At 44.3% G+C, this 23,595-nt stretch overlaps 1 protein-coding gene across 1 annotated transcript in view; it reads right to left on the bottom strand.

The window, feature by feature from the left end:
• LOC135507112 (mitogen-activated protein kinase 1) overlaps positions 1–23,595 on the bottom strand; it is an 82,193-nt gene that overhangs the window by 46,136 nt on the left and 12,462 nt on the right. The window contains exon 2 of the mRNA XM_064926711.1: positions 3,601–3,783. Within this exon, the coding sequence (XP_064782783.1) occupies positions 3,601–3,783 (183 nt within the window). The remainder of the gene's footprint in view (positions 1–3,600; positions 3,784–23,595) is intronic.

Genomic DNA, 23,595 nt, shown 5'->3' on the forward strand with positions numbered 1-23,595 from the left:
AATGGTTTGATGAAGAACGCAAAAACCTTTGAAAGAAATTGAGAACCTGTCCAACCAAAAACATCGAGGCCCAGAAAACCTGAGTCTACGCCTTCACAGGTGAATCAACAATACAGAAAAAGAAGGAACAGCAGGTCAGAAATAAGCTCAATGTGATTGAATTCTCTATCCAAAACAGAGATGTATGGATAAACCACTTCTCCAATCTTTTTGGCTCGATAATAAAGAACAAAAAGCAAAAAATTAATGTCCTTGTCTTTTAAAGAATTTCTAAAAATCCAAAGAACTTTACAATATTTATTGTAAAGGGTTTAAACCCTGTTTCCCATGCTTGTTCAATGAACCATGAACAATTAATGAACATGCACCTGTGGAACGGTCATTAAGACACTAACAGTTTACAGACGGTAGGCAATTAAGGTCACAGTTATGAAAACTTAGGACACTAAAGAGGCATTTCTACTGACTCAAAAACATTAAAAGAAAGATGCCCAGGGCCCCTGCTCATCTGCGTGAACATTCCTTAGGAATGCTGCAAGGAGGCATGAGGACTGCAGATGTGGCCAGGGCAATAAATTGCAATGTCCATACTGTGAGACGCCTAAGACAGCGCTACAGGGAGACAGGACGGACAACTGATCGTCCTCGCAGTGGCAGACTACGTGTAACAACACCTGCACAGGATCGGTTCATCCGAACATCACACCTGCGGGACAGGTACAGGATGGCAACAACAACTGCCCGAGTTACTGCACCACATAACTGGAATACACTGCCATCAGACACACATAACTGCACCACATAACTGGAATACACTGCCATCAGACACACATAACTGCACCACATAACTGGAATACACTGCCATCAGACACACATAACTGCACCACATATCACACTTTCACAAAATGCTTGAAGACATGGCTAAAGGTCAATCACATTTGTGAACATGGTCCCTAGCTGTGTGTTGCCGCTTTCCATGTTGTCTGTTGTCTGTAGCTTGTGAGGTGTGGAAACACTTTGTTGCTTTTATGAATTTTGTCTTGCTGCTTTTTGCTCTATGTTGCTCTGTCTGTATGCTACGTCTTGCTTGTCCTATGTTGCTATGTCTTGCTTGTTCTATGTTGCTATTGTCTATATTGTAATTGTTTTTAATAACCTGCCCAGGGACTGCGGTTGAAAATTAGCCGGCTGGCTAAAACTTGCAGGTGCCTTGGTGGGAGAGCGGGTAACATCTCACAGCAAGAACTGGCAAATCTAGTGCAGTCCATGTGGAGGAGATGCACTGCAGTACTTAATGCAGCTGGTGGCCACACCAGATACTGACTGTTACTTTTGATTTTGACCCCCCCTTTGTTTAGGGACACATTATTCCATTTCCGTTGTCTGTGGAACTTGTTCAGTTTATGTCTCAGTTGTTGAATCTTAATCTTAAATATTTACACATGTTGAATTTCTGAAAATAAACAATTGACAGTGAGAGGATGTTTTTTTTTTGCTGAGTTGATATGATCTAATACAATCTTAGAATCAACTATTAAAGACTACCAGAACCCAGTGGATTCTCCAATTAAATTGGATGAACTACAGGACAAAATACAAACCCCACAACCCAAAAAGCATGTGGTGTTGATGAAATTATCAAATATACAGACCACAAATTCCATTTGGCTATACTAAAACTAACATCGCCCTTGGCTCTGGCATCTTCCCCAATATTTGGAACCAAGGACTGATCACCCCAATCCACAAAAGTGGAGAAAAATTTGACCCCAATAATTACTGTGGGATATGCATCAACAGCAGCCTGGGAAAATCCTCTGCATTGTCATTAACAGCAGACTCGTACATTTTCTCAGTGAACACAATGTACAGCACAAATATCAAATAGTCTTTTTACCAAATTACCGTACGACAGACCACATATTCACCCTGCACACCATAATTGACAAACAAAATAACCAAAACAAAGGCAAAGTCTTCTCATGTTTGTTGAATTCAAAAGAGCTTTAGACTCAATTTGGCTTGAGGGTCTCCTATACAAATTGATGGAAAGTGGTGTTGGGGGGAAAACATACAACATTATGAAATCCATGTAAAGAATCCATGTAAAGAATCCATGTAAAGAAACACATTCTTTCCACAGGGTTGTGGGGTTAGACAGGGATGCAGCTTAAGCCTCACCCTCTCCAACACTTTTATCAACAAATTGGCGAGGACACTAGAACAGTCTGCAGCACCCGGCCTCACCTACTAGAATCTGAAGTCAAATGTCTACTGTTCGCTGATGATCTGGTGCTTCTGTCACCAACCAAGGAGGGCCTACAGCAGCACCTAGATCTTCTGCACAGATTCAGCCAGACCTGGGCCCTGACAGTAAATCTCAGTGAGACCAAAATAATGGTGTTCCAAAAAAAGGTCCAGTTGACAGGACAACAAATACAAATTCCATCTAGAAACCTTTGCCCTAGAGCACACAAAAAAACTATACATACCTTGGCCTAAACATCAGCACCACAAACACCCAATTGAGACTCTGCATACAGGATTCTGCAACAATATCCTCAATGTACAACATAAAACACAAAATAATGCATGCAGAGCAGAATTAGGCCAATACCCACTTATTATCAAAATCCAGAAAAGAGATGTTAAATTCTACAACCACTTAAAAAAAGGAACTGATTCCCAAACCTTCCACAACAAAGCCATCACCTACAGAGAGATGAACCTGGAGAAGAGGACCCCTAAGCAAGCTGGTCCTGGGGCTCTGTTCACAAACACACAGACCGCACAGACCGCCCCAGGACAGCAAAACAATTAGACCCAACTAAATCATGAGAAAACAAAAAAGATAATTACTTGATACAATAGAAAGAACTTACAAAAAAACTGAGTAAACTAGAATGCTACTTGGTCCTTAACAGAGAGTACACAGTGGCAGAATACCTGACCACTGTGACTGACAAAGTTAAGGAAAGCTTTGACTATGTACAGACTCAGTGAGCATAGCCTTGCTATTGAGAAAGGCCGCCGTAGTCAGACATGGCTCTCAAGAGAAGAAAGGCTATGTGCTCACTGCCCACAAAATGAGGTGGAAACTGAGCTGCACTTCCTAACCTCCTGCCCAATGTATGACCATATTAGAGAGACATATTTCCCTCAGATTACACAGATCCACAAACAAATCCAATTTTGATAAACTCCCATATCTACTGGGTGAAATACCACAGTGTGCATCACAGCAGCAAGATGTGTGTGTGACCTGTTGCCACAAGAAAAGGGCAAACCAGTGAAGAACACCATTCTAAATACAACCCATATTTATGTTTATACACTTTACCTTGTGTACTTTAACCATTTTCACATATGACATTTAAAATGTCTTTATTCTTTTGGAACTTTTGTGAGTGTAATGTCAATAAACAATACAATGTAAAAGTTATCTACTTCACTTGATTTGACAATGTAAACATGTTTCCCATGCCAATAAAGCCCTTAAATTGAAATGCGAGAGTGAGAGAGTGAGAGAGTATCACAAGATAAACACGAAAGTCCTGATAATCCAAGTCTGACTAACATCCTGACAGCTGTAAAAGATACACGTCCTTCATCTGGTGGATGGAGGGCATGCGGATGATGTCGTTGATGCTGATGATGTTCTCATGTTTGAAGCGCAGCAGGATCTTGATCTCTCTCAGAGTCCTCTGGCAGTATGTCTGGTGTTCAAACGGACTGATCTTCTTTATCGCCACGCGGACCTTGTTGTCACGGCAATATGCAGAGCTGGGGATGGAGAGAGAGAGAGAGGAGGTTAGAGTCAGAGCTGGAGAGAGAGAGCGAGAGGGGGGGTTAGAGAAAGAGGAGGGGGTTAGAGAAAGAGGAGGGGTTAGAGAAAGAGGGGGGTTAGAGAGAGAGGGGGGTTAGAGAGAGAGGGGGGTTAGAGAGAGAGAGGGGGGTTAGAGAGAGAGAGAGAGGGGGGTTAGAGAGGAGGGGGTTAGAGAAAGAGGAGGGGTTAGAGAAAGAGGGGGGTTAGAGAGAGAGAGGGGGTTAGAGAGAGAGGGGGGTTAGAGAGAGAGGGGGGGTGAGAGAGAGAGAGGGGGGTGAGAGAGAGAGAGGGGGGTTAGAGAGAGAGAGGGGGGTTAGAGAGAGAGAGGGGGTTAGAGAGAGAGAGAGGGGGGTTAGAGAGAGAGAGGGGGGGTTAGAGAGAGGGGGGTTAGAGAGAGAGAGAGAGGGGGGTGAGAGAGAGAGAGAGAGAGGGGGTTAGAGAGAGAGAGAGAGGGGGAGAGAGAGGGGGGAGAGAGAGAGAGGGGGGTTAGAGAGAGAGAGAGAGGGGGGTTAGAGAGAGGGGGTTAGAGAGAGAGAGAGAGAGGGGGGTTAGAGAGAGAGAGAGAGAGGGGGTTAGAGAGAGGGGGTTAGAGGGGGGTTAGAGAGGGGTTAGAGGGGGGTTAGAGGGGGGTTAGAGAGAGGGGGTTAGAGAGAGGGGGTAGAGGGGGGGGATTTAGGGGGGGAGAGAAGGGGGGATTTAGAGAGAGAGAGGGGGGATTTAGAGAGAGAGAGGGGGGTTTAGAGAGAGGGGGGTTTAGAGAGAGAGGGGGGTTTAGAGAGAGAGGGGGATTTAGAGAGAGAGGGGGGATTTAGAGAGAGAGGGGGGATTTAGAGAGAGAGGGGGCGAGAGAGGAAGTTAGTTAATCTCTTAGAAATACATTAACTACTAACTACTGAGTTGTTGACTGTGCTATTCTTTCTTTTTGCAACATGAAATCACTATCAGTCAGCATGTGGAACATTCAGGCCCTAAACTCATCAACCTTTGGACTGAAGAGTTTAGCACTGAAGTTCAACAAACATCTGAAAGATGTTGACGTCATCATTCTGCAGGAGACATGGTGTAAGGCTGCCATTTCTCACTAACTGCCCCACAAGCTACAGAGAGGTCATTGTGCCGCCACAGAAACACAGCTCTATCAATAGAGGCAGAGACTCTGGAGGACTGATCATTTGGTACAAATCCCAACTACAAAATCAAATTGATCCCCTCAAAATCGGTAAATATCACATTTAGTTAAAACTGAAAAAAGAACTTGGACTGACAGAAAGATATGTTCCTTTGCACAATATATATCCTCCCTCAGAATCCCCATATTACTCAGAGGAGATCTTCCCCGCCCTTGAGGAAGAGACGTGCCATTTCCAGGCCCAGGGAAATGTGCTCATCTGTGGGGACACTGGGGCCTCCTGAGTGGAGCAGTGGTCTAAGACACTGTATCACTGTGTCATTAGAGATCCTGGGTTCGAGTCCAGGCCCTGTCACAGCCAGCCGCGACACGGATACCCGTGGGCGGCGCACAATTGGCTCAGCGTCGTCTGGGCTAGGGGCCAGAAGGGATGCCCTTGTCCCAATCGTGCACTAGCGATTCCTGTGGCGGGCCGGGCGCAATGCAGGCTGACATGGTCACCAGGTAAACGGTGTTTCCTCCGACACATTGGTGTGGCTGGCTTCTATCTATATAGATAGATATATAGATAGAGATATTGCACTGATTTCAAAACTCCAGGAAGTGGAGAGCTTATGCAGATCTACTACGTAATGTCATTCAAAGAAGCAGCGTTAGAAAGGATTACTTACACATACTGACCAGCTCATATTACAGACAGAAGCTTCATGATAGACCAATCCCAACTCATCTCTCGGCATGCCCAGCCCACACATTATCTCAGCCAATCATGGCTTGCAGGAAGTTTAACGTCTTTTTCTGTGGCGAAACCAACTAGTCTCGTAATTTAACATTTGTATTCGATTTACAGATGGCATACAAGCCTGTTATTAAGGCACATGAACTTTCACATGTTCCAGAAGGCATTTCTGCCAAAAAAAACTCATGTTGATTAAAATGGGAAAAAAGTTGACGTTCAACTGGCTCTCCTGTGAAGTAGTGACGCGTGACACACGCCTAGTCTCCTGAAGCAAGTCACAAATTCACCAAAATGTCAATGGCTCTATTAAAACTGATCCTGAGTTTAGGTTATTTCCCTGACATCTGGAATCAAGGACTCATAACCCCAATCTTTAAGAACAGAGACAAATTTGACCCGAACAATTACAGAAGCATTTCTGAGAAGAGTAACCTGGGGAAGGTTCTCTGTAGTATTATAAATGTAAGAGTTCTAAACTTCCTTAATAAGCACAAAGTCTTGAGTGAAAGACTAATTGGATTTATAACAAAACTTCACATGACCGATAACATTTACACCCTGACAGATAAACATGTCCACCATAATACCAAAAAATACACTTGCTTTATCGACTTCCAAAAAGCATTTGAATCTACTTGGCATAGAGGACTGTTCTACAAAGTTATTGAAAGTGGTGTAGAGGGTAAAATGTATGACATAATTAAATCAATGTATACTGGCAATATGTGCAGCATCAAAACTGGCAAGAAAATAACAGAATTCTTTAACCAGGGGCGGGGCCTTCGCCAGGGTTGCAATCTGAGCCCTGCACTCTTCAATATTTACATCAATGAATTGGCCACTAATTTAGAAAACTCCTCAGCATCCTGGTGTTAGTCTTCACAATTGAGAGGTTAAATGTCTGCTCTATGCAGATGACCTATGCCTGCTGTCACCCACAGCACATTGCCTACAGCAGAGCCTGGACCTGCTAGAGCAGTACTGCCAGACCTGGGCACTGGCAGTAAACAGTAAAATAATGATTTCCCAGAGAAGATCGCAGGGAATTAGAACAAAGTTCTCAAGTGGTACAAAATATATAGATATATATGCACACAATACAATTACTTAGGTTTCGAAATAAGCTCAACTGGACACCTTAATGAGGCAGTGAATAAACAGAAAGCACGCAGGGCATTCAACACCATTAAAAAACAAATTCAAATACCTTTGGCTAAATTTGGCTGAAACTAATTCAAATGTCTCAGTGAACCAATTGCACTTTATGGCAGCGAGGTGTGGGGTCCACCTGCAAAACAATATTTCACCCAAATGGACAAACACCCCATTGAAATCCTGCATGCAGAGTTCTTTAAGATTCTCCTACATGTCCAGAGGAAAACTACAAACAATGCATGCAGGACAGAATTAGGCCAATATCCACGAATAATAAAAACTCAATGAGCAATTAAAGTTTTGGAAAACATCCAAAATACAATGACCACCGCTCATATCATCACCAAGCCCTGCAATGCCAAGAGCTGAGCAAAGGAGTTCCTTCTTCCTGCTGGTCCTGAGTTCACAAACCTGTTCTACTAACACACTGAAGCCTCAGTCCCCTCATCCAGCTGGTCCTGGGTTCCCAAACCTGTTCTACTAACACACTGAAGCCTCAGTCCCCTCATCCAGCTGGTCTTGGGTTCCCAAACCTGTTCTACTAACACACTGAAGCCTCAGTCCCCTCATCCAGCTGGTCCTGGGGCTGAGTTCACAAACCTGTTCTACTAACACACTGAAGCCTCAGTCCCCTCATCCAGCTGGTCCTGGGTTCACAAACCTGTTCTACTAACACACTGAAGCATCAGTCCCCTCATCCAGCTGATCCTGGGTTCACAAACCTGTTCTACTAACACACTGAAACCTCAGGACCAGAACATCCAATCAATCTGAAGAAAACAAATTACAACAGTCAAGACAAAACTACATTGCTTGTTGAGACACACAAGCACAAAGCAAAATGCAGTTTTATCAGGCCCTAAATTGACAGTACACCGTGGCTAACTATTTGACCATAGTTACGGATCAAAACCTTAGAACAGGCTCAGTGACCAGAGCCATTCCATTGAGAAGGATAGGCACAGGAAAACCTGGCTCCCTGTCGAGGAAAGACTGTGCAACCACTGCAATACAGCAGAAACTGAGACAGAGCTGCATTTCCTGACAAAATATATTTTTTAAATTAACAATTAGTGTGTCATCTCCCCAAATTTGAAGCCCTAGACAGAGAGGAGAGAGCTAAAAGAGGAAGATAGCTAGAGAGAGAGAGGCAAAAAACATAACTTTCTTCCCACAGGGCCATGGGGTGAGACAGAGATGCAACAACTTGGCCAGGGCACGAGAGCAGTCTGCAGCACCCAGCCTCACTCTACTAGAATCCGAAGTCAAATGTCTACTGTTTGCTGATGATCTGGTGCTTCTGTCACCAACCAAGGAGGGCCTACAGCAGCACCTAGATCTTCTGCACAGATTCTGTCAGACCTGGGCCCTGACAGTAAATCTCAGTAAGACTAAAATAATGGTGTTCCAAAAAAGGTCCAGTTACCAGGAACATAGAATTTGTATTTACAGTGCCTTGCGAAAGTATTAGGCCCCCTTGAACTTTGCGACCTTTTGCCACATTTCAGGCTTCAAACATAAAGATATAAAACTGTATTTTTTGGGGGAAGAATCAACAACAAGTGGGACACAATCATGAAGTGGAATGACATTTATTGGATATTTCAAACTTTTTTAACAAATCAAAAACTGAAAAATTGGGCGTGCAAAATTATTCAGCCCCTTTACTTTCAGTGCAGCAAACTCTCTCAAGAAGTTCAGTGAGGATCTCTGAATGATCCAATGTTGACCTAAATGACTAATGATGATAAATACAATCCACCTGTGTGTAATCAAGTCTCCGTATAAATGCACCTGCACTGTGATAGTCTCAGAGGTCCGTTAAAAGCGCAGAGAGCATCATGAAGAACAAGGAACACGCCAGGCAGGTCCGAGATACTGTTGTGAAGAAGTTTAAAGCCGGATTTGGATACAAAAAGATTTCCCAAGCTTTAAACATCCCAAGGAGCACTGTGCAAGCGATAATATTGAAATGGAAGGAGTATCAGACCACTGCAAATCTACCAAGACCTGGCCGTCCCTCTAAACTTTCAGCTCATACAAGGAGAAGACTGATCAGAGTTTTTTTGTGTGTTTTTTTTACCTTTATTTTACTAGGCAAGTCAGTTAAGAACAAATTCTTATTTTCAATGACGGCCTAGGAACAGTGGGTTAACTGCCTGTTCAGGGGCAGAACGACAGATTTTGTACCTTGTCAGCTCGGGGATTTGAACTTGCAACCTTTCGGTTACTAGTCCAATGCTCTAACCACTAGGCTACACTGCCGCCCCGATGCAGCCAAGAGGCCCATGATCACTCTGGATGAACTGCAGAGATCTACAGCTGAGGTGGGAGACTCTGTCCATAGGACAACAATCAGTCGTATATTGCACAAATCTGGCCTTTATGGAAGAGTGGCAAGAAGAAAGCCATTTCCTAAAGATATCCATAAAGTGTCGTTTAAAGTTTGCCACAAGCCACCTGGGAGACACACCAAACATGTGGAAGAAGGTGCTCTGGTCAGATGAAACCAAAATTGAACTTTTTGGCAACAATGCAAAACGTTATGTTTGGCGTAAAAGCAACACAGCTCATCACCCTGAACACACCATCTCCACTGTCAAACATGGTGGTGGCAGCATCATGGTTTGGGCCTGCTTTTCTTCAGCAGGGGCAGGGAAGATGGTTAAAATTGATGGGAAGATGGATGGAGCCAAATACAGAACCTGATGGAGTCTGCAAAAGACCTGAGACTGGGACGGAGATTTGTCTTCCAACAAGACAATGATCCAAAACATAAAGAATCTACAATGGAATGGTTCAAAAATAAACATATCCAGGTGTTAGAATGGCCAAGTCAAAGTCCAGACCTGAATCCAATCAAGAATCTGTGGAAAGAACTGAAAACTGCTGTTCACAAATGCTCTCCATCCAACCTCACTGAGCTCGAGCTGTTTTGCAAGGAGGAATGGGGAAAAAATTCAGTCTCTCGATGTGCAAAAGATAGACATACCCCAAGCGACTTACAGCTGTAATCGCAGCAAAAGGTGGCGCTACAAAGTATTAACTTAAGGGGGCTGAATAATTTTGCACGCCCAATTTTTCAGTTTTTGATTTGTTAAAAAAGTTTGAAATATCCAATAAATGTCGTTCCACTTCATGATTGTGTCCCACTTGTTGTTGATTCTTCACAAAAAAAATACAGTTTTATATCTTTATGTTTGAAGCCTGAAATGTGGCAAAAGGTCGCAAAGTTCAAGGGGGCCGAATACTTTCGCAAGGCACTGTATCTAGACACTTGCCCGAGAGCACACAAAACTATACATACCTCGGCCTAAACATGAACATCACAGGTTCACAGGCTCTAAACAGAGTACACAGCGGCAGAAAATCTGATCACTGTGACTGACAAAGTTAAGGAAAGCTTTGACTACGTACAGACTCAGTGAGCATAGCCTTGCTATTGAGAAAGGCAGCTGTAAGCAGACCTGGCTCTCAAGAAAAGACAGGCTATGTGCACAACGCCCACAAAATGAGGTGGAAACTGAGCTGCACTTCCTCACTTCCTATCAAATGTATGACCATATGAGAGAGACATATTTCCATCAGATTACACAGACCCACAAAGAATTTGAATACCAGTGTGAGTTTTGTGAGTGTAATGTTTACGGTTTATTTTTTATGGTTTATTTCACTTTTGTTTATTATCTATTTAAATAGCTTAGGAAATGTAAACATATGTTTCCCATGTCAATAAAGCCCCTTAAATTGAATTGAGAGATGAGAGAAAGAGAGAGAGGAGAGAGAAAGAGAGAGAGGAGAGAGAGAGGAGAGAGAAAGAGAGAGAGGAGAGAGAAAGAGAGAGAGGAGAGAGAAAGAGAGAGAGGAGAGAGAAAGAGAGAGAGGAGAGAGAAAGAGAGAGAGGAGAGAGAAAGAGAGAGAGGAGAGAGAAAGAGAGAGAGGAGAGAGAAAGAGAGAGAGGAGAGAGAAAGAGAGAGAGAGAGAGAAAGAGAGAGAGGAGAGAAAGAGAGAGAGAGAGAGAAAGAGAGAGAGAGAGAAAAGAGAGAGAGGAGAGAAGAGAGAGAGAGAGAGAGAAAGAGAGAGAGAGAGAGAAAGAGAGAGAGGGAGAGAAAGAGAGAGGGGAGAGAAAGAGAGAGGGAGAGAAAGAGAGAGAGAGAGAGAAAGAGAGAGAGAGAGAGAAAGAGAGGAAGAAGAGAGAGAGAGAGAGAAAGAGAGAGAGAGAGAGAAAGAGAGAGAGGAGAGAGAAAGAGAGAGAGGAGAGAGAAAGAGAGAGAGGAGAGAGAAAGAGAGAGAGGAGAGAGAAAGAGAGAGAGGAGAGAGAAAGAGAGAGAGGAGAGAAAGAGAGAGAGGAGAGAGAAAGAGAGAGAGGAGAGAGAAAGAGGAGAGAGGAGAGAGAAAGAGGAGAGAGGAGAGAGAAAGAGAGAGGAGAGAGAGAGAGAGAGAGAGAGAGGGGAGAGAAAGAGAGAAAATGTTAACATATGTTTCCAGTGCGAATAAAGTCCTGAAATTGAAAGTAAATTGAATTGAGGGAGATGAGAAAGAGGACAGAGAGAAAGGAAGAGGTGGTAGTGTTTCCATGGAAACAGAGTGCAAGGCCTTAGATATTGCAGCCAGTGTGGTGGATTATGCAACAGGCCATTGCTATGACGATGTGGAAAGGGGCGGAGGGGAGAGAGCTCAACCCTGCCAGCAGGTTTAGCATAGCATCCCCCATACACAGTTAAATCATCTGTGCGACTATAGCAGGGAATTGGATTGATTGGGTCTATTAAAAATGTTCCTACCGTCACATCTTAGTCGATATGACACCTATGTCGATGGAAATTCCCAAATCAACAACACTCCCCACCTCTAGTCATGATCCGTATGGCCATGACAGAATCACTGTACCAGATTTAATTTCTTTTATAAGGTACAGTTAGCATTAGGGTCATCAGAGAGAGGTGATTCATTTCCTGATTTTACTTATGCAGGAAAATAAAAGGCATGTGATGTATCAGAGATTATGTAATGGAGTTATAGTCAACCTAAAATATAGTCATATAAGTATAAATACTGTTTATACAAACCTGTATAAATAGTCTTCAAAATATTTGTAAACAGAATGTTTTCTTAGAAAGCTGTGAGTGTCGTTGTATGATACAATATCAGTACTTGTTGATGAAAGGTTTTTCATGTCATCTGTGGAAACTAAATCAGAGCACAAACAAATAAGCAAGCGAATGTCCTTGGCTGCCATTATAGCCAGTTAGTTTGTGCAGAAATTCTAGCTATCAGAAAACGTCTCAGGGAAGCTCAGCTGTGTGGTCGTCGTCCTCACCAGGGTTTTGACCTGACTGCAGTTCGGCGTCGTAACCGACTTCAGTGGGAAAATGCTCACCTTCGATGGCCCCTGTCCGGCTAGAGAAGTGTGCTCTTCATGGATGAATCCCGGGATCAACTGTACCAGGCAGATGGCAGACGGCGTGTATGGTATCGTGTGGGCGAGCAGTTTGCTGATGTCAACGTTGTGAACAGAGTGCCCCATGGTGGCAGTGGGGTTACAGTACGGGCAGGCATAAGCTACGGACAACGAACACCAATTGCATTTATCGATGGCAATTTGAATTCAGAGAGATAAGATCCTGAGGCCCATTGATGTGCCATTCATCCGCCTCCATCACCTCATGTTTCAGCATGATAATACACGGCCCCATGTCGCAAGGATATGTACACAATATCTGGAAGCTGAAAATGTCACCGTTCCTCCGTGGCCTGCATACTCACCAGACATGTCACCCATTGAGCATGTTTGGGATGCTCTGGATCAACGTGTACGACAGTCTGTTCCAGTTCCCACCAATATCCAGAAACATCCACAGCCATTGAAGAGGAGTGGGACAACATTCCACAGGCCACAGTCAACATCCTGATCAACTCTATGTGAAGGAGATGTGTCACGCTGCATGAGGCAAATGATCACACCAGATAATGACTGGTTCTGATCCACACCCCTACCTGTCTTAAGGTATCTGTGATCAACAGATGCATATCTGTACTCCCAGTCATGTGAAATCCATAGATTAAAACCTATATGAACTGTAACACATTAAAATCTTTGAAATTGTTGCATGTTGCTTTTAAATTTTTGTTCGAGGAAGAAATACTTGTATACTGGCTACGGAATCTCTAAAATGGACAAAACAGTACTATTGTCGCTTTTTGCCCATTTTTCAAGTGGAGGCCTTAAGGGAATATACGAGCACACTTGTTCAGCAGGCGCAAGCCTGTACAGAATAAAAATACTGCAAAACAAGCACCCTGTTGGCCTCAAGGCACTAAGCTAATACTGCAAAACAAGCACCCTGTTGGCAACAAGGCACTAAGCTAATACTGCAAAACAAGCATCCTGTTGGCAACAAGGCACTAAGCTAATACTGCAAAACAAGCACCCTGTTGGCAACAAGGCACTAAGCTAATACTGCAAAACAAGCATCCTGTTGGCAACAAGGCACTAAGCTAATACTGCAAAACAAGCACCCTGTTGGCAACAAGGCACTAAGCTAATACTGCAAAACAAGCACCCTGTTGGCAACAAGGCACTAAGCTAATACTGCAAAACAAGCATCCTGTTGGCAACAAGGCACTAACCTAATACTGCAAAACAAGCACCCTGTTGGCAACAAGGCACTAACCTAATACTGCAAAACAAGCACCCTGTTGGCAACAAGGCACAAGCTAATACTGCAAAACAAGCACCCTGTTGGCAACAAGGCATACTGCAAAACAAGCACCCTGTTGGCAACAAGGCACTAAGCTAATACTGCAAAACAAGCACCCTGTTGGCAACAAGGCACTACGCTAATACTGCAAAACAAGCACCCTGTTGGCAACAAGGCACTACGCTAAATGCAAAACAAGCACCCTGCAAAACTAAGCTAAAGCAAAACAAGCCCTGTTGGCAACAAGGCACTAAGCTAATACTGCAAAACAAGCACCCTGTTGGCAACAAGGCACTAAGCTAATACTGCAAAACAAGCACCCTGTTGGCAACAAGGGCATACTGCAAAACAAGCAGGCAAGGCACTAAGCTAATACTGCAAAACAAGCACCCTGTTGGCAACAAGGCACTAAGCTAATAATGCAAAACAAGCACCCTGTTGGCAACAAGGCACTAACCTAATACTGCAAAACAAGCACCCTGTTGGCAACAAGGCACTAAGCTAATACTGCAAAACAAGCACCCTGTTGGCCTCAAGGCACTAAGCTAATACTGCAAAACAAGCACCCTGTTGGCAACAAGGCACTAACCTAATACTGCAAAACAAGCACCCTGTTGGCAACAAGGCACTAAGCTAATACTGCAAAACAAGCACCCTGTTGGCAACAAGGCACTAAGCTAATACTGCAAAACAAGCATCCTGTTGGCAACAAGGCTAATACTGCAAAACAAGCACCCTGTTGGCAACAAGGCACTAAGCTAATACTGCAAAACAAGCACCCTGTTGGCAACAAGGCACTAAGCTAATACTGCAAAACAGCAGCACCCTGTTGGCACCCAACAAGGCACTAAGCTAATACTGCAAAACAAGCACCCTGTTGGCAACAAGGCACTAAGCTAATACTGCAAAACAAGCATCCTGTTGGCAACAAGGCACTAACCTAATACTGCAAAACAAGCACCCTGTTGGCAACAAGGCACTAAGCTAATACTGCAAAACAAGCACCCTGTTGGCAACAAGGCACTAAGCTAATACTGCAAAACAAGCATCCTGTTGGCAACAAGGCACTAAGCTAATACTGCAAAACAAGCACCCTGTTGGCAACAAGGCACTAAGCTAATACTGCAAAACAAGCACCCTGTTGGCAACAAGGCACTAAGCTAATACTGCAAAACAAGCACCCTGTTGGCAACAAGGCACTAAGCTAATACTGCAAAACAAGCATCCTGTTGGCAACAAGGCACTAAGCTAATACTGCAAAACAAGCACCCTGTTGGCCTCAAGGCACTAAGCTAATACTGCAAAACAAGCACCCTGTTGGCAACAAGGCACTAAGCTAATACTGCAAAACAAGCACCCTGTTGGCAACAAGGCACTAACCTAATACTGCAAAACAAGCATCCTGTTGGCAACAAGGCACTAAGCTAATACTGCAAAACAAGCACCCTGTTGGCAACAAGGCACTAACCTAATACTGCAAAACAAGCATCCTGTTGGCAACAAGGCACTAAGCTAATACTGCAAAACAAGCATCCTGTTGGCAACAAGGCACTAAGCTAATACTGCAAAACAAGCACCCTGTTGGCAACAAGGCACTAACCTAATACTGCAAAACAAGCACCCTGTTGGCAACAAGGCACTAAGCTAATACTGCAAAACAAGCACCCTGTTGGCAACAAGGCACTAACCTAATACTGCAAAACAAGCATCCTGTTGGCAACAAGGCACTAAGCTAATACTGCAAAACAAGCACCCTGTTGGCAACAAGGCACTAACCTAATACTGCAAAACAAGCATCCTGTTGGCAACAAGGCACTAAGCTAATACTGCAAAACAAGCACCCTGTTGGCAACAAGGCACTAAGCTAATACTGCAAAACAAGCACCCTGTTGGCAACAAGGCACTAAGCTAATACTGCAAAACAAGCATCCTGTTGGCAACAAGGCACTAAGCTAATACTGCAAAACAAGCACCCTGTTGGCAACAAGGCACTAAGCTAATACTGCAAAACAAGCACCCTGTTGGCAACAAGGCACTACGCTAATACTGCAAAACAAGCACCCTGTTGGCAACAAGGCACTAAGCTAATACTGCAAAACAAGCACCCTGTTGGCAACAAGGCACTATGCTAATACTGCAAAACAAGCACCCTGTTGGCAACAAGGCACTAACCTAATACTGCAAAACAAGCATCCTGTTGGCAACAAGGCACTAAGCTAATACTGCAAAACAAGCACCCTGTTGGCAACAAGGCACTATGCTAATACTGCAAAACAAGCACCCTGTTGGCAACAAGGCACTAACCTAATACTGCAAAACAAGCATCCTGTTGGCAACAAGGCACTAAGCTAATACTGCAAAACAAGCACCCTGTTGGCAACAAGGCACTAACCTAATACTGCAAAACAAGCATCCTGTTGGCAACAAGGCACTAAGCTAATACTGCAAAACAAGCACCCTGTTGGCAACAAGGCACTAAGCTAATACTGCAAAACAAGCACCCTGTTGGCAACAAGGCACTAAGCTAATACTGCAAAACAAGCACCCTGTTGGCAACAAGGCACTAAGCTAATACTGCAAAACAAGCACCCTGTTGGCAACAAGGCACTAAGCTAATACTGCAAAACAAGCACCCTGTTGGCAACAAGGCACTACGCTAATACTGCAAAACAAGCACCCTGTTGGCAACAAGGCACTAAGCTAATACTGCAAAACAAGCACCCTGTTGGCAACAAGGCACTATGCTAATACTGCAAAACAAGCACCCTGTTGGCAACAAGGCACTAACCTAATACTGCAAAACAAGCATCCTGTTGGCAACAAGGCACTAAGCTAATACTGCAAAACAAGCACCCTGTTGGCAACAAGGCACTATGCTAATACTGCAAAACAAGCACCCTGTTGGCACTAAGCTAATACTGCAAAACAAGCAAGGCACTAAGCTAATACTGCAAAACAAGCACCCTGTTGGCAACAAGGCACTAAGCTAATACTGCAAAACAAGCACCCTGTTGGCAACAAGGCACTAGCTAATACTGCAAAACAAGCACCCTGTTGGCAACAAGGCACTAAGCTAATACTGCAAAACAAGCACCCTGTTGGCAACAAGGCACTATGCTAATACTGCAAAACAAGCACCCTGTTGGCAACAAGGCACTAACCTAATACTGCAAAACAAGCATCCTGTTGGCAACAAGGCACTAAGCTAATACTGCAAAACAAGCACCCTGTTGGCAACAAGGCACTATGCTAATACTGCAAAACAAGCACCCTGTTGGCAACAAGGCACTAACCTAATACTGCAAAACAAGCATCCTGTTGGCAACAAGGCACTAAGCTAATACTGCAAAACAAGCACCCTGTTGGCAACAAGGCACTAACCTAATACTGCAAAACAAGCATCCTGTTGGCAACAAGGCACTAAGCTAATACTGCAAAACAAGCACCCTGTTGGCAACAAGGCACTAAGCTAATACTGCAAAACAAGCACCCTGTTGGCAACAAGGCACTAAGCTAATACTGCAAAACAAGCATCCTGTTGGCAACAAGGCACTAAGCTAATACTGCAAAACAAGCACCCTGTTGGCAACAAGGCACTAAGCTAATACTGCAAAACAAGCACCCTGTTGGCAACAAGGCACTACGCTAATACTGCAAAACAAGCACCCTGTTGGCAACAAGGCACTAAGCTAATACTGCAAAACAAGCACCCTGTTGGCAACAAGGCACTATGCTAATACTGCAAAACAAGCACCCTGTTGGCAACAAGGCACTAACCTAATACTGCAAAACAAGCATCCTGTTGGCAACAAGGCACTAAGCTAATACTGCAAAACAAGCACCCTGTTGGCAACAAGGCACTATGCTAATACTGCAAAACAAGCACCCTGTTGGCAACAAGGCACTAACCTAATACTGCAAAACAAGCATCCTGTTGGCAACAAGGCACTAAGCTAATACTGCAAAAATGTGGCAAAGCAATTCACTTCATGTCCCAAATACAAACGTTTATGTTTGGGACAAATCCAATACAACACATTACTGAGTACCATTCACCATTATTTCAAGCATTGTGGTGGCTGCAACATGGACGCTGCGGTCTAAGGCACGGCATCCCAGTGCAAAAGGCGCCACTAAATACACCCTGGTTCAAATCCAGGCTGTATCACATCCGGCTGTGATTGGGAGTCCCATAGAGCGGCGCACAATTGGCCCAGCGTCGTCTGGGTTTGGCCGGTGTCGTCAGTCATTGTAAACAAGAATTTGTTCTTAACTAGTTAGTTAGTTATATATAAAACTATAATTTAACAGATTTTTAAACATTTAAATCCACTAGATGTTGGAACATTGCTGCAAGAACTTCCTACCATTCAGAGAGGATAGACCATTTTTAAGTGCTTCAGCACTTAAATGTGGGTGTCCACATACTTTTGGCCATGTGACGTACATTACTTTGTGACAAGACAACTGCTTTAGTAAAAATGGTTTTCTAGGACACATGAGTGATTGCGTGTTCGATTTAATTCTGTGGTTACCACAATGAGCTCTCTCTGGCTGAGAGTGAAAACCTTGACACACACACACCCACAGGGTCCTGTGGTTCACTTGTCAATACCCTCATTAACCCTACTACATCGAAGCACACAGAACAGACCACACCAGAGAGTCAGTGGTTTACTTAAGAACTAAGGCCTGGACACTGCCCTTAGCTGTGGTATATTGACCATATATCACAAACCCCCGAGGTGCCTCAACCAACACAATTAGAGCAGTTAAAATAAATATTTTGTCAAACCCGTGGTATACGGTCTGATATACCATGAATGTCAATCATGAATGTCAGCCAATCAGCATTGAAATCACCCTGTTTATAAAATAAAATAAATAGCAGTGACAGTTGGATTAAAGCCCCACATTAAACCCTTCTCTACTGGCAGTGACAGCTGGATTAAAGCCCCACATTAAACCCTTCTCTACTGGCAGTGACAACTGGATTAAAGCCCCACATTAAACCCTTCTCTACTGGCAGTTACAGCTGGATTAAAGCCCCACATTAAACCCTTCTCTACTGGCAGTGACAGCTGGATTAAAGCCCCACATTAAACCCTTCTCTACTGGCAGTGACAACTGGATTAAAGCCCCACATTAAACCCTTCTCTACTGGCAGTTACATCTGGATTAAAGCCCCACATTAAACCCTTCTCTACTGGCAGTTACATCTGGATTAAAGCCCCACATTAAACCCTTCTCTACTGGCAGTGACAGCTGGATTAAAGCCCCACATTAAACCCTTCTCTACTGGCAGTTACATCTGGATTAAAGCCCCACATTAAACCCTTCTCTACTGGCAGTTACATCTGGATTAAAGCCCCACATTAAACCCTTCTCTACTGGCAGTGACAGCTGGATTAAAGCCCCACATTAAACCCTTCTCTACTGGCAGTGACATCTGGATTAAAGCCCCACATTAAACCCTTCTCTTAAAATGACAACAGTGTTGGGTTTGTAGATGTCAGTGGTAGAGTGGTTGGTTGCCGTAGAGACGAGGCGTTACGGCATTGGGCTCATGGTAACGGCAGTCTGACAGGGACAGCGGAAATATAGGTGCCATGATGGGAAACATTTTGACACTCATCACTACAGTCATCACTACAGTCAGGGGTTAGAGGTCAGGGAGTGAGGGGTCAAACACACACAGCCTTGTTCCGCCACTAACATCGCGAGCGTTGTTCCGCCTCTAACATCGTTAGCTACGACTTACCACTTTTTTTGCCACGTAAAATGTTATGCAACAAAAACGAGAGATTCTTATTGGACAAATTCAGGTAGGTCCCTCCCTCCCGGTTTGGTTTCTAGTGACTACACCCTGGTTGGTTGGTGTTGAGGTGTCAGCCACAACAACTTCCTCTTGTCCTGACCTGACTACAGGGATAATATGATCTCATTCAGAGACATTGAACAGCTAATCCATAAACTATATCAGATTAAGGGACAGTTTATACCTTGTATTGACTCACTGGGACTGTATTGGCTGGATCCCAGACCTGCCTTATCCAGCCAGGACAGAGATGACCAGTGAGACTTTATGAACTCAACTGACATGAAGCCATGTTATCGAAGGGGAGAAGAGGTGGCTGGCTGTCCACAGGAAGCTCTCACTGATACAGCTCACACACTGGAACACACCAGGGATCTAGGCTACATTCCAGCCTCCTTACGTCATCGTAGGACAGACAGACACACACACACACACACACACACACTTGTACAAACATGCACTCCTGGGTTCTACCCAAAGAATGTACGCGGGGAGCTGCGACACCTTGTGGAATTGGCTGCCCCACTTTGGAAACATTTTTCAGAGCTATCGCCAACACCTCTGAAAAACATCAAGCCCAAAAATGCCATGCATTTCTTGTATGAATTACAACTGTACATATGATTCCATATGATCCAGATAAACAAACTAACGCTACAAGAGACATGGATCTAGTCCCAGTGAGCCGTGGTATCAGCTGATACTTGGGCTTAATTTAGCATGTGATTTAAATTTACACAGCCAGAGTCTAGTCAGTGCTCCCTCCATGTAAATATAAACACAGCCAGAATCTAGTCACAGTGATCCCTCCATGTAAATATAAACACAGCCAGAATCTAGTCACAGTGCTCCCTCCATGTAAATATAAACACAGCCAGAATCTAGTCACAGTGCTCCCTCCATGTAAATATAAACACAGCCAGAGTCTAGGCACAGTGCTCCCTCCATGTAAATATAAACACAGCCAGAATATAGTCACAGTGCTCCCTCCATGTAAATATAAACACAGCCAGAATCTAGTCACAGTGCTCCCTCCATGTAAATATAAACACAGCCACAATCTAGTCACAGTGATCCCTCCATGTAAATATAAACACAGCCAGAATCTAGGCACAGTGATCCCTCCATGTAAATATAAACACAGCCAGAGTCTAGGCACAGTGCTCCCTCCATGTAAATATAAACACAGCCAGCCAGAGTTTAGTTGGTTGAACAATGACCATTACGCGAGATGCAGTATTCAAAAGCCCACTGCTGTCTGGGGGCCCACTGCTGTCTGGGGGCCCACTGCTGTCTGGGGGCCCACTGCTGTCTGGGGGCCCACTGCTGTCTGGGGGCCCACTGCTGTCTACAGAGGTATCTGCACCATGAGGTCGTTATTACTGACAAACACACACGCTCTAGTCTACAGAGGTATCTGCACTATGACGTCATTATTACTGACAAACACACACGCTCTAGTCTACTTATTCCACCTGCAGCCCAATAAACAGTCCTAACTTATTCCACCTGTAGCCTAATAAACAGTCCTAACTTATTCCACCTGTAGCTTAATAAACAGTCCTAACTTATTCCACCTGTAGCTTAATAAACAGTCCTAACTTATTCCACCTGTAGCCTAATAAACAGTCCTAACTTATTCCACCTGTAGCCTAATAAACAGTCCTAACTTATTCCACCTGTAGCCTAATAAACTGCATGGTTTGACCAGTCACAGTAGTGTGAGGACTAAACATGTCCCTGCGTCACTCCAAGCCTACTTACTTCCACCGACGTTTCTAGTTCACCAAAATAAATCTGTTTCCATCAGGCCTGTCATGACATTTTCTATCCGACATGTACTTTACTCGCCTAAAAAAGTTGGATGGAAACCTGGTTTATTAGACAGAGACCCAGACAGCAAGACAGTAGGGTAACAGAGACCCAGACAGCTAGACAGTACGGGTAACAGAGACCCAGACAGCTAGACAGTACGGGTAACAGAGACCCAGACAGCTAGACAGTACGGGTAACAGAGACCCAGACAGCTACATTTACATTTACATTTCAGTCATTTAGCAGACGCTCTTATCCAGAGCGACTTACAAATTGGTAGACAGTACGGGTAACAGAGACCCAGACAGCTCGACAGTACGGGTAACAGAGACCCAGACAGCTCGACAGTACGGGTAACAGAGACCCAGACAGCTCGACAGTAGGGGTAACAGAGACCCAGACAGCTAGACAGTACGGGTAACAGAGACCCAGACAGCTAGACAGTAGGGGTAACAGAGACCCAGACAGCTAGACAGTACGGGTAACAGAGACCCAGACAGCTCGACAGTAGGGGTAACAGAGACCCAGACAGCAAGACAGTAGGGTAACAGAGACCAAGACAGCTAGACAGTACGGGTAACAGAGACCCAGACAGCTAGACAGTACGGGTAACAGAGACCCAGACAGCTAGACAGTACAGGTAACAGAGACCCAGACAGCTACATTTACATTTACATTTAAGTCATTTAGCAGACGCTCTTATCCAGAGCGACTTACAAATTGGTAGACAGTACGGGTAACAGAGACCCAGACAGCTCGACAGTACGGGTAACAGAGACCCAGACAGCTCGACAGTACGGGTAACAGAGACCCAGACAGCTCGACAGTACGGGTAACAGAGACCCAGACAGCTAGACAGTACGGGTAACAGAGACCCAGACAGCTAGACAGTACGGGTAACAGAGACCCAGACAGCAAGACAGTACGGGTAACAGAGACCCAGACAGCAAGACAGTAGGGGTAACAGAGACCCAGACAGCAAGACAGTAGGGGTAACAGAGACCCAGACAGCTCGACAGTAGGGGTAACAGAGACCCAGACAGCTCGACAGTAGGGGTAACAGAGACCCAGACAGCTAGACAGTAGGGGTAACAGAGACCCAGACAGCTCGACAGTAGGGGTAACAGAGACCCAGACAGCTCGACAGTACGGGTAACAGAGACCCAGACAGCAGCGGCAATAATTTAGCAACAGTCTACCACCTCACAATCTTTCAAAGAAAGCTCTGAAATCGATTTTCCACGTTTCCTTAACAGAACAGTATTTTTCCTTTTCATTGGATAAAAAAATGAAATTACTAGGAAAATTCCATGAAAAATAATGTAAAAAAATGCTTTAAATATTTCACTGTGTTTAAATATAATTTAAAGCTCCAGATTGCAGGAAATTGCAGTTAGCTCCGATTCGAAAAAGGGGATACTGTCCCTCTCCCGACTGAGCAACACCAAGTCACATGATAAAGTGGACTCACTCTGTGTGGAGTAATAGTGTTGATGATTGTTGAATGACTCTCATCTGTGTACCCCACACATACAATTGTGACTTAAGCATATTTTTACTCCTGTACATATTTAGGCGTGTCATAACAAAGGTGTTTAATACTTATTGCCCCAAGACATTTCAGCTTTTCATTTGTAATTCATTTCTAAAAATTAAAAATTAAAATTCAACTTTGATATTATGGGGTATTGTGCGCAGACCACCCTAAACCAGTGTGAATCCTTCCTGTCTGTACAGACCACCCTAAACCAGTGTGAATCCCTCCTGTCTGTACAGACCAGCCTAAACCAGTGTGAATCCTTCCTGTCTGTACAGACCACCCTAAACCAGTGTGAATCCTTCCTGTCTGTACAGACCAGCCTAAACCAGTGTGAATCCCTCCTGTCTGTACAGACCAGCCTAAACCAGTGTGAATCCTTCCTGTCTGTACAGACCACCCTAAACCAGTGTGAATCCCTCCTGTCTGTACAGACCAGCCTAAATCAGTGTGAATCCCTCCTGTCTGTACAGACCAGCCTAAACCAGTGTGAATCCTTCCTGTCTGTACAGACCAGCCTAAACCAGTGTGAATCCTTCCTGTCTGTACAGACCAGCCTAAACCAGTGTGAATCCTTCCTGTCTGTACAGACCAGCCTAAACCAGTGTGAATCCTTCCTGTCTGTACAGACCATCCTAAACCAGTGTGAATCCTTCCTGTCTGTACAGACCATCCTAAACCAGTGTGAATCCTTCCTGTCTGTACAGACCAGCCTAAACCAGTGTGAATCCTTCCTGTCTGTACAGACCAGCCTAAATCAGTGTGAATCCTTCCTGTCTGTACAGACCAGCCTAAACCAGTGTGAATCCTTCCTGTCTGTACAGACCAGCCTAAACCAGTGTGAATCCTTCCTGTCTGTACAGACCAGCCTAAAC

The sequence above is a fragment of the Oncorhynchus masou genome, chromosome 1 (genome assembly GCF_036934945.1).
Source record: "Oncorhynchus masou masou isolate Uvic2021 chromosome 1, UVic_Omas_1.1, whole genome shotgun sequence".
Classification (NCBI taxonomy): domain Eukaryota; kingdom Metazoa; phylum Chordata; class Actinopteri; order Salmoniformes; family Salmonidae; genus Oncorhynchus; species Oncorhynchus masou.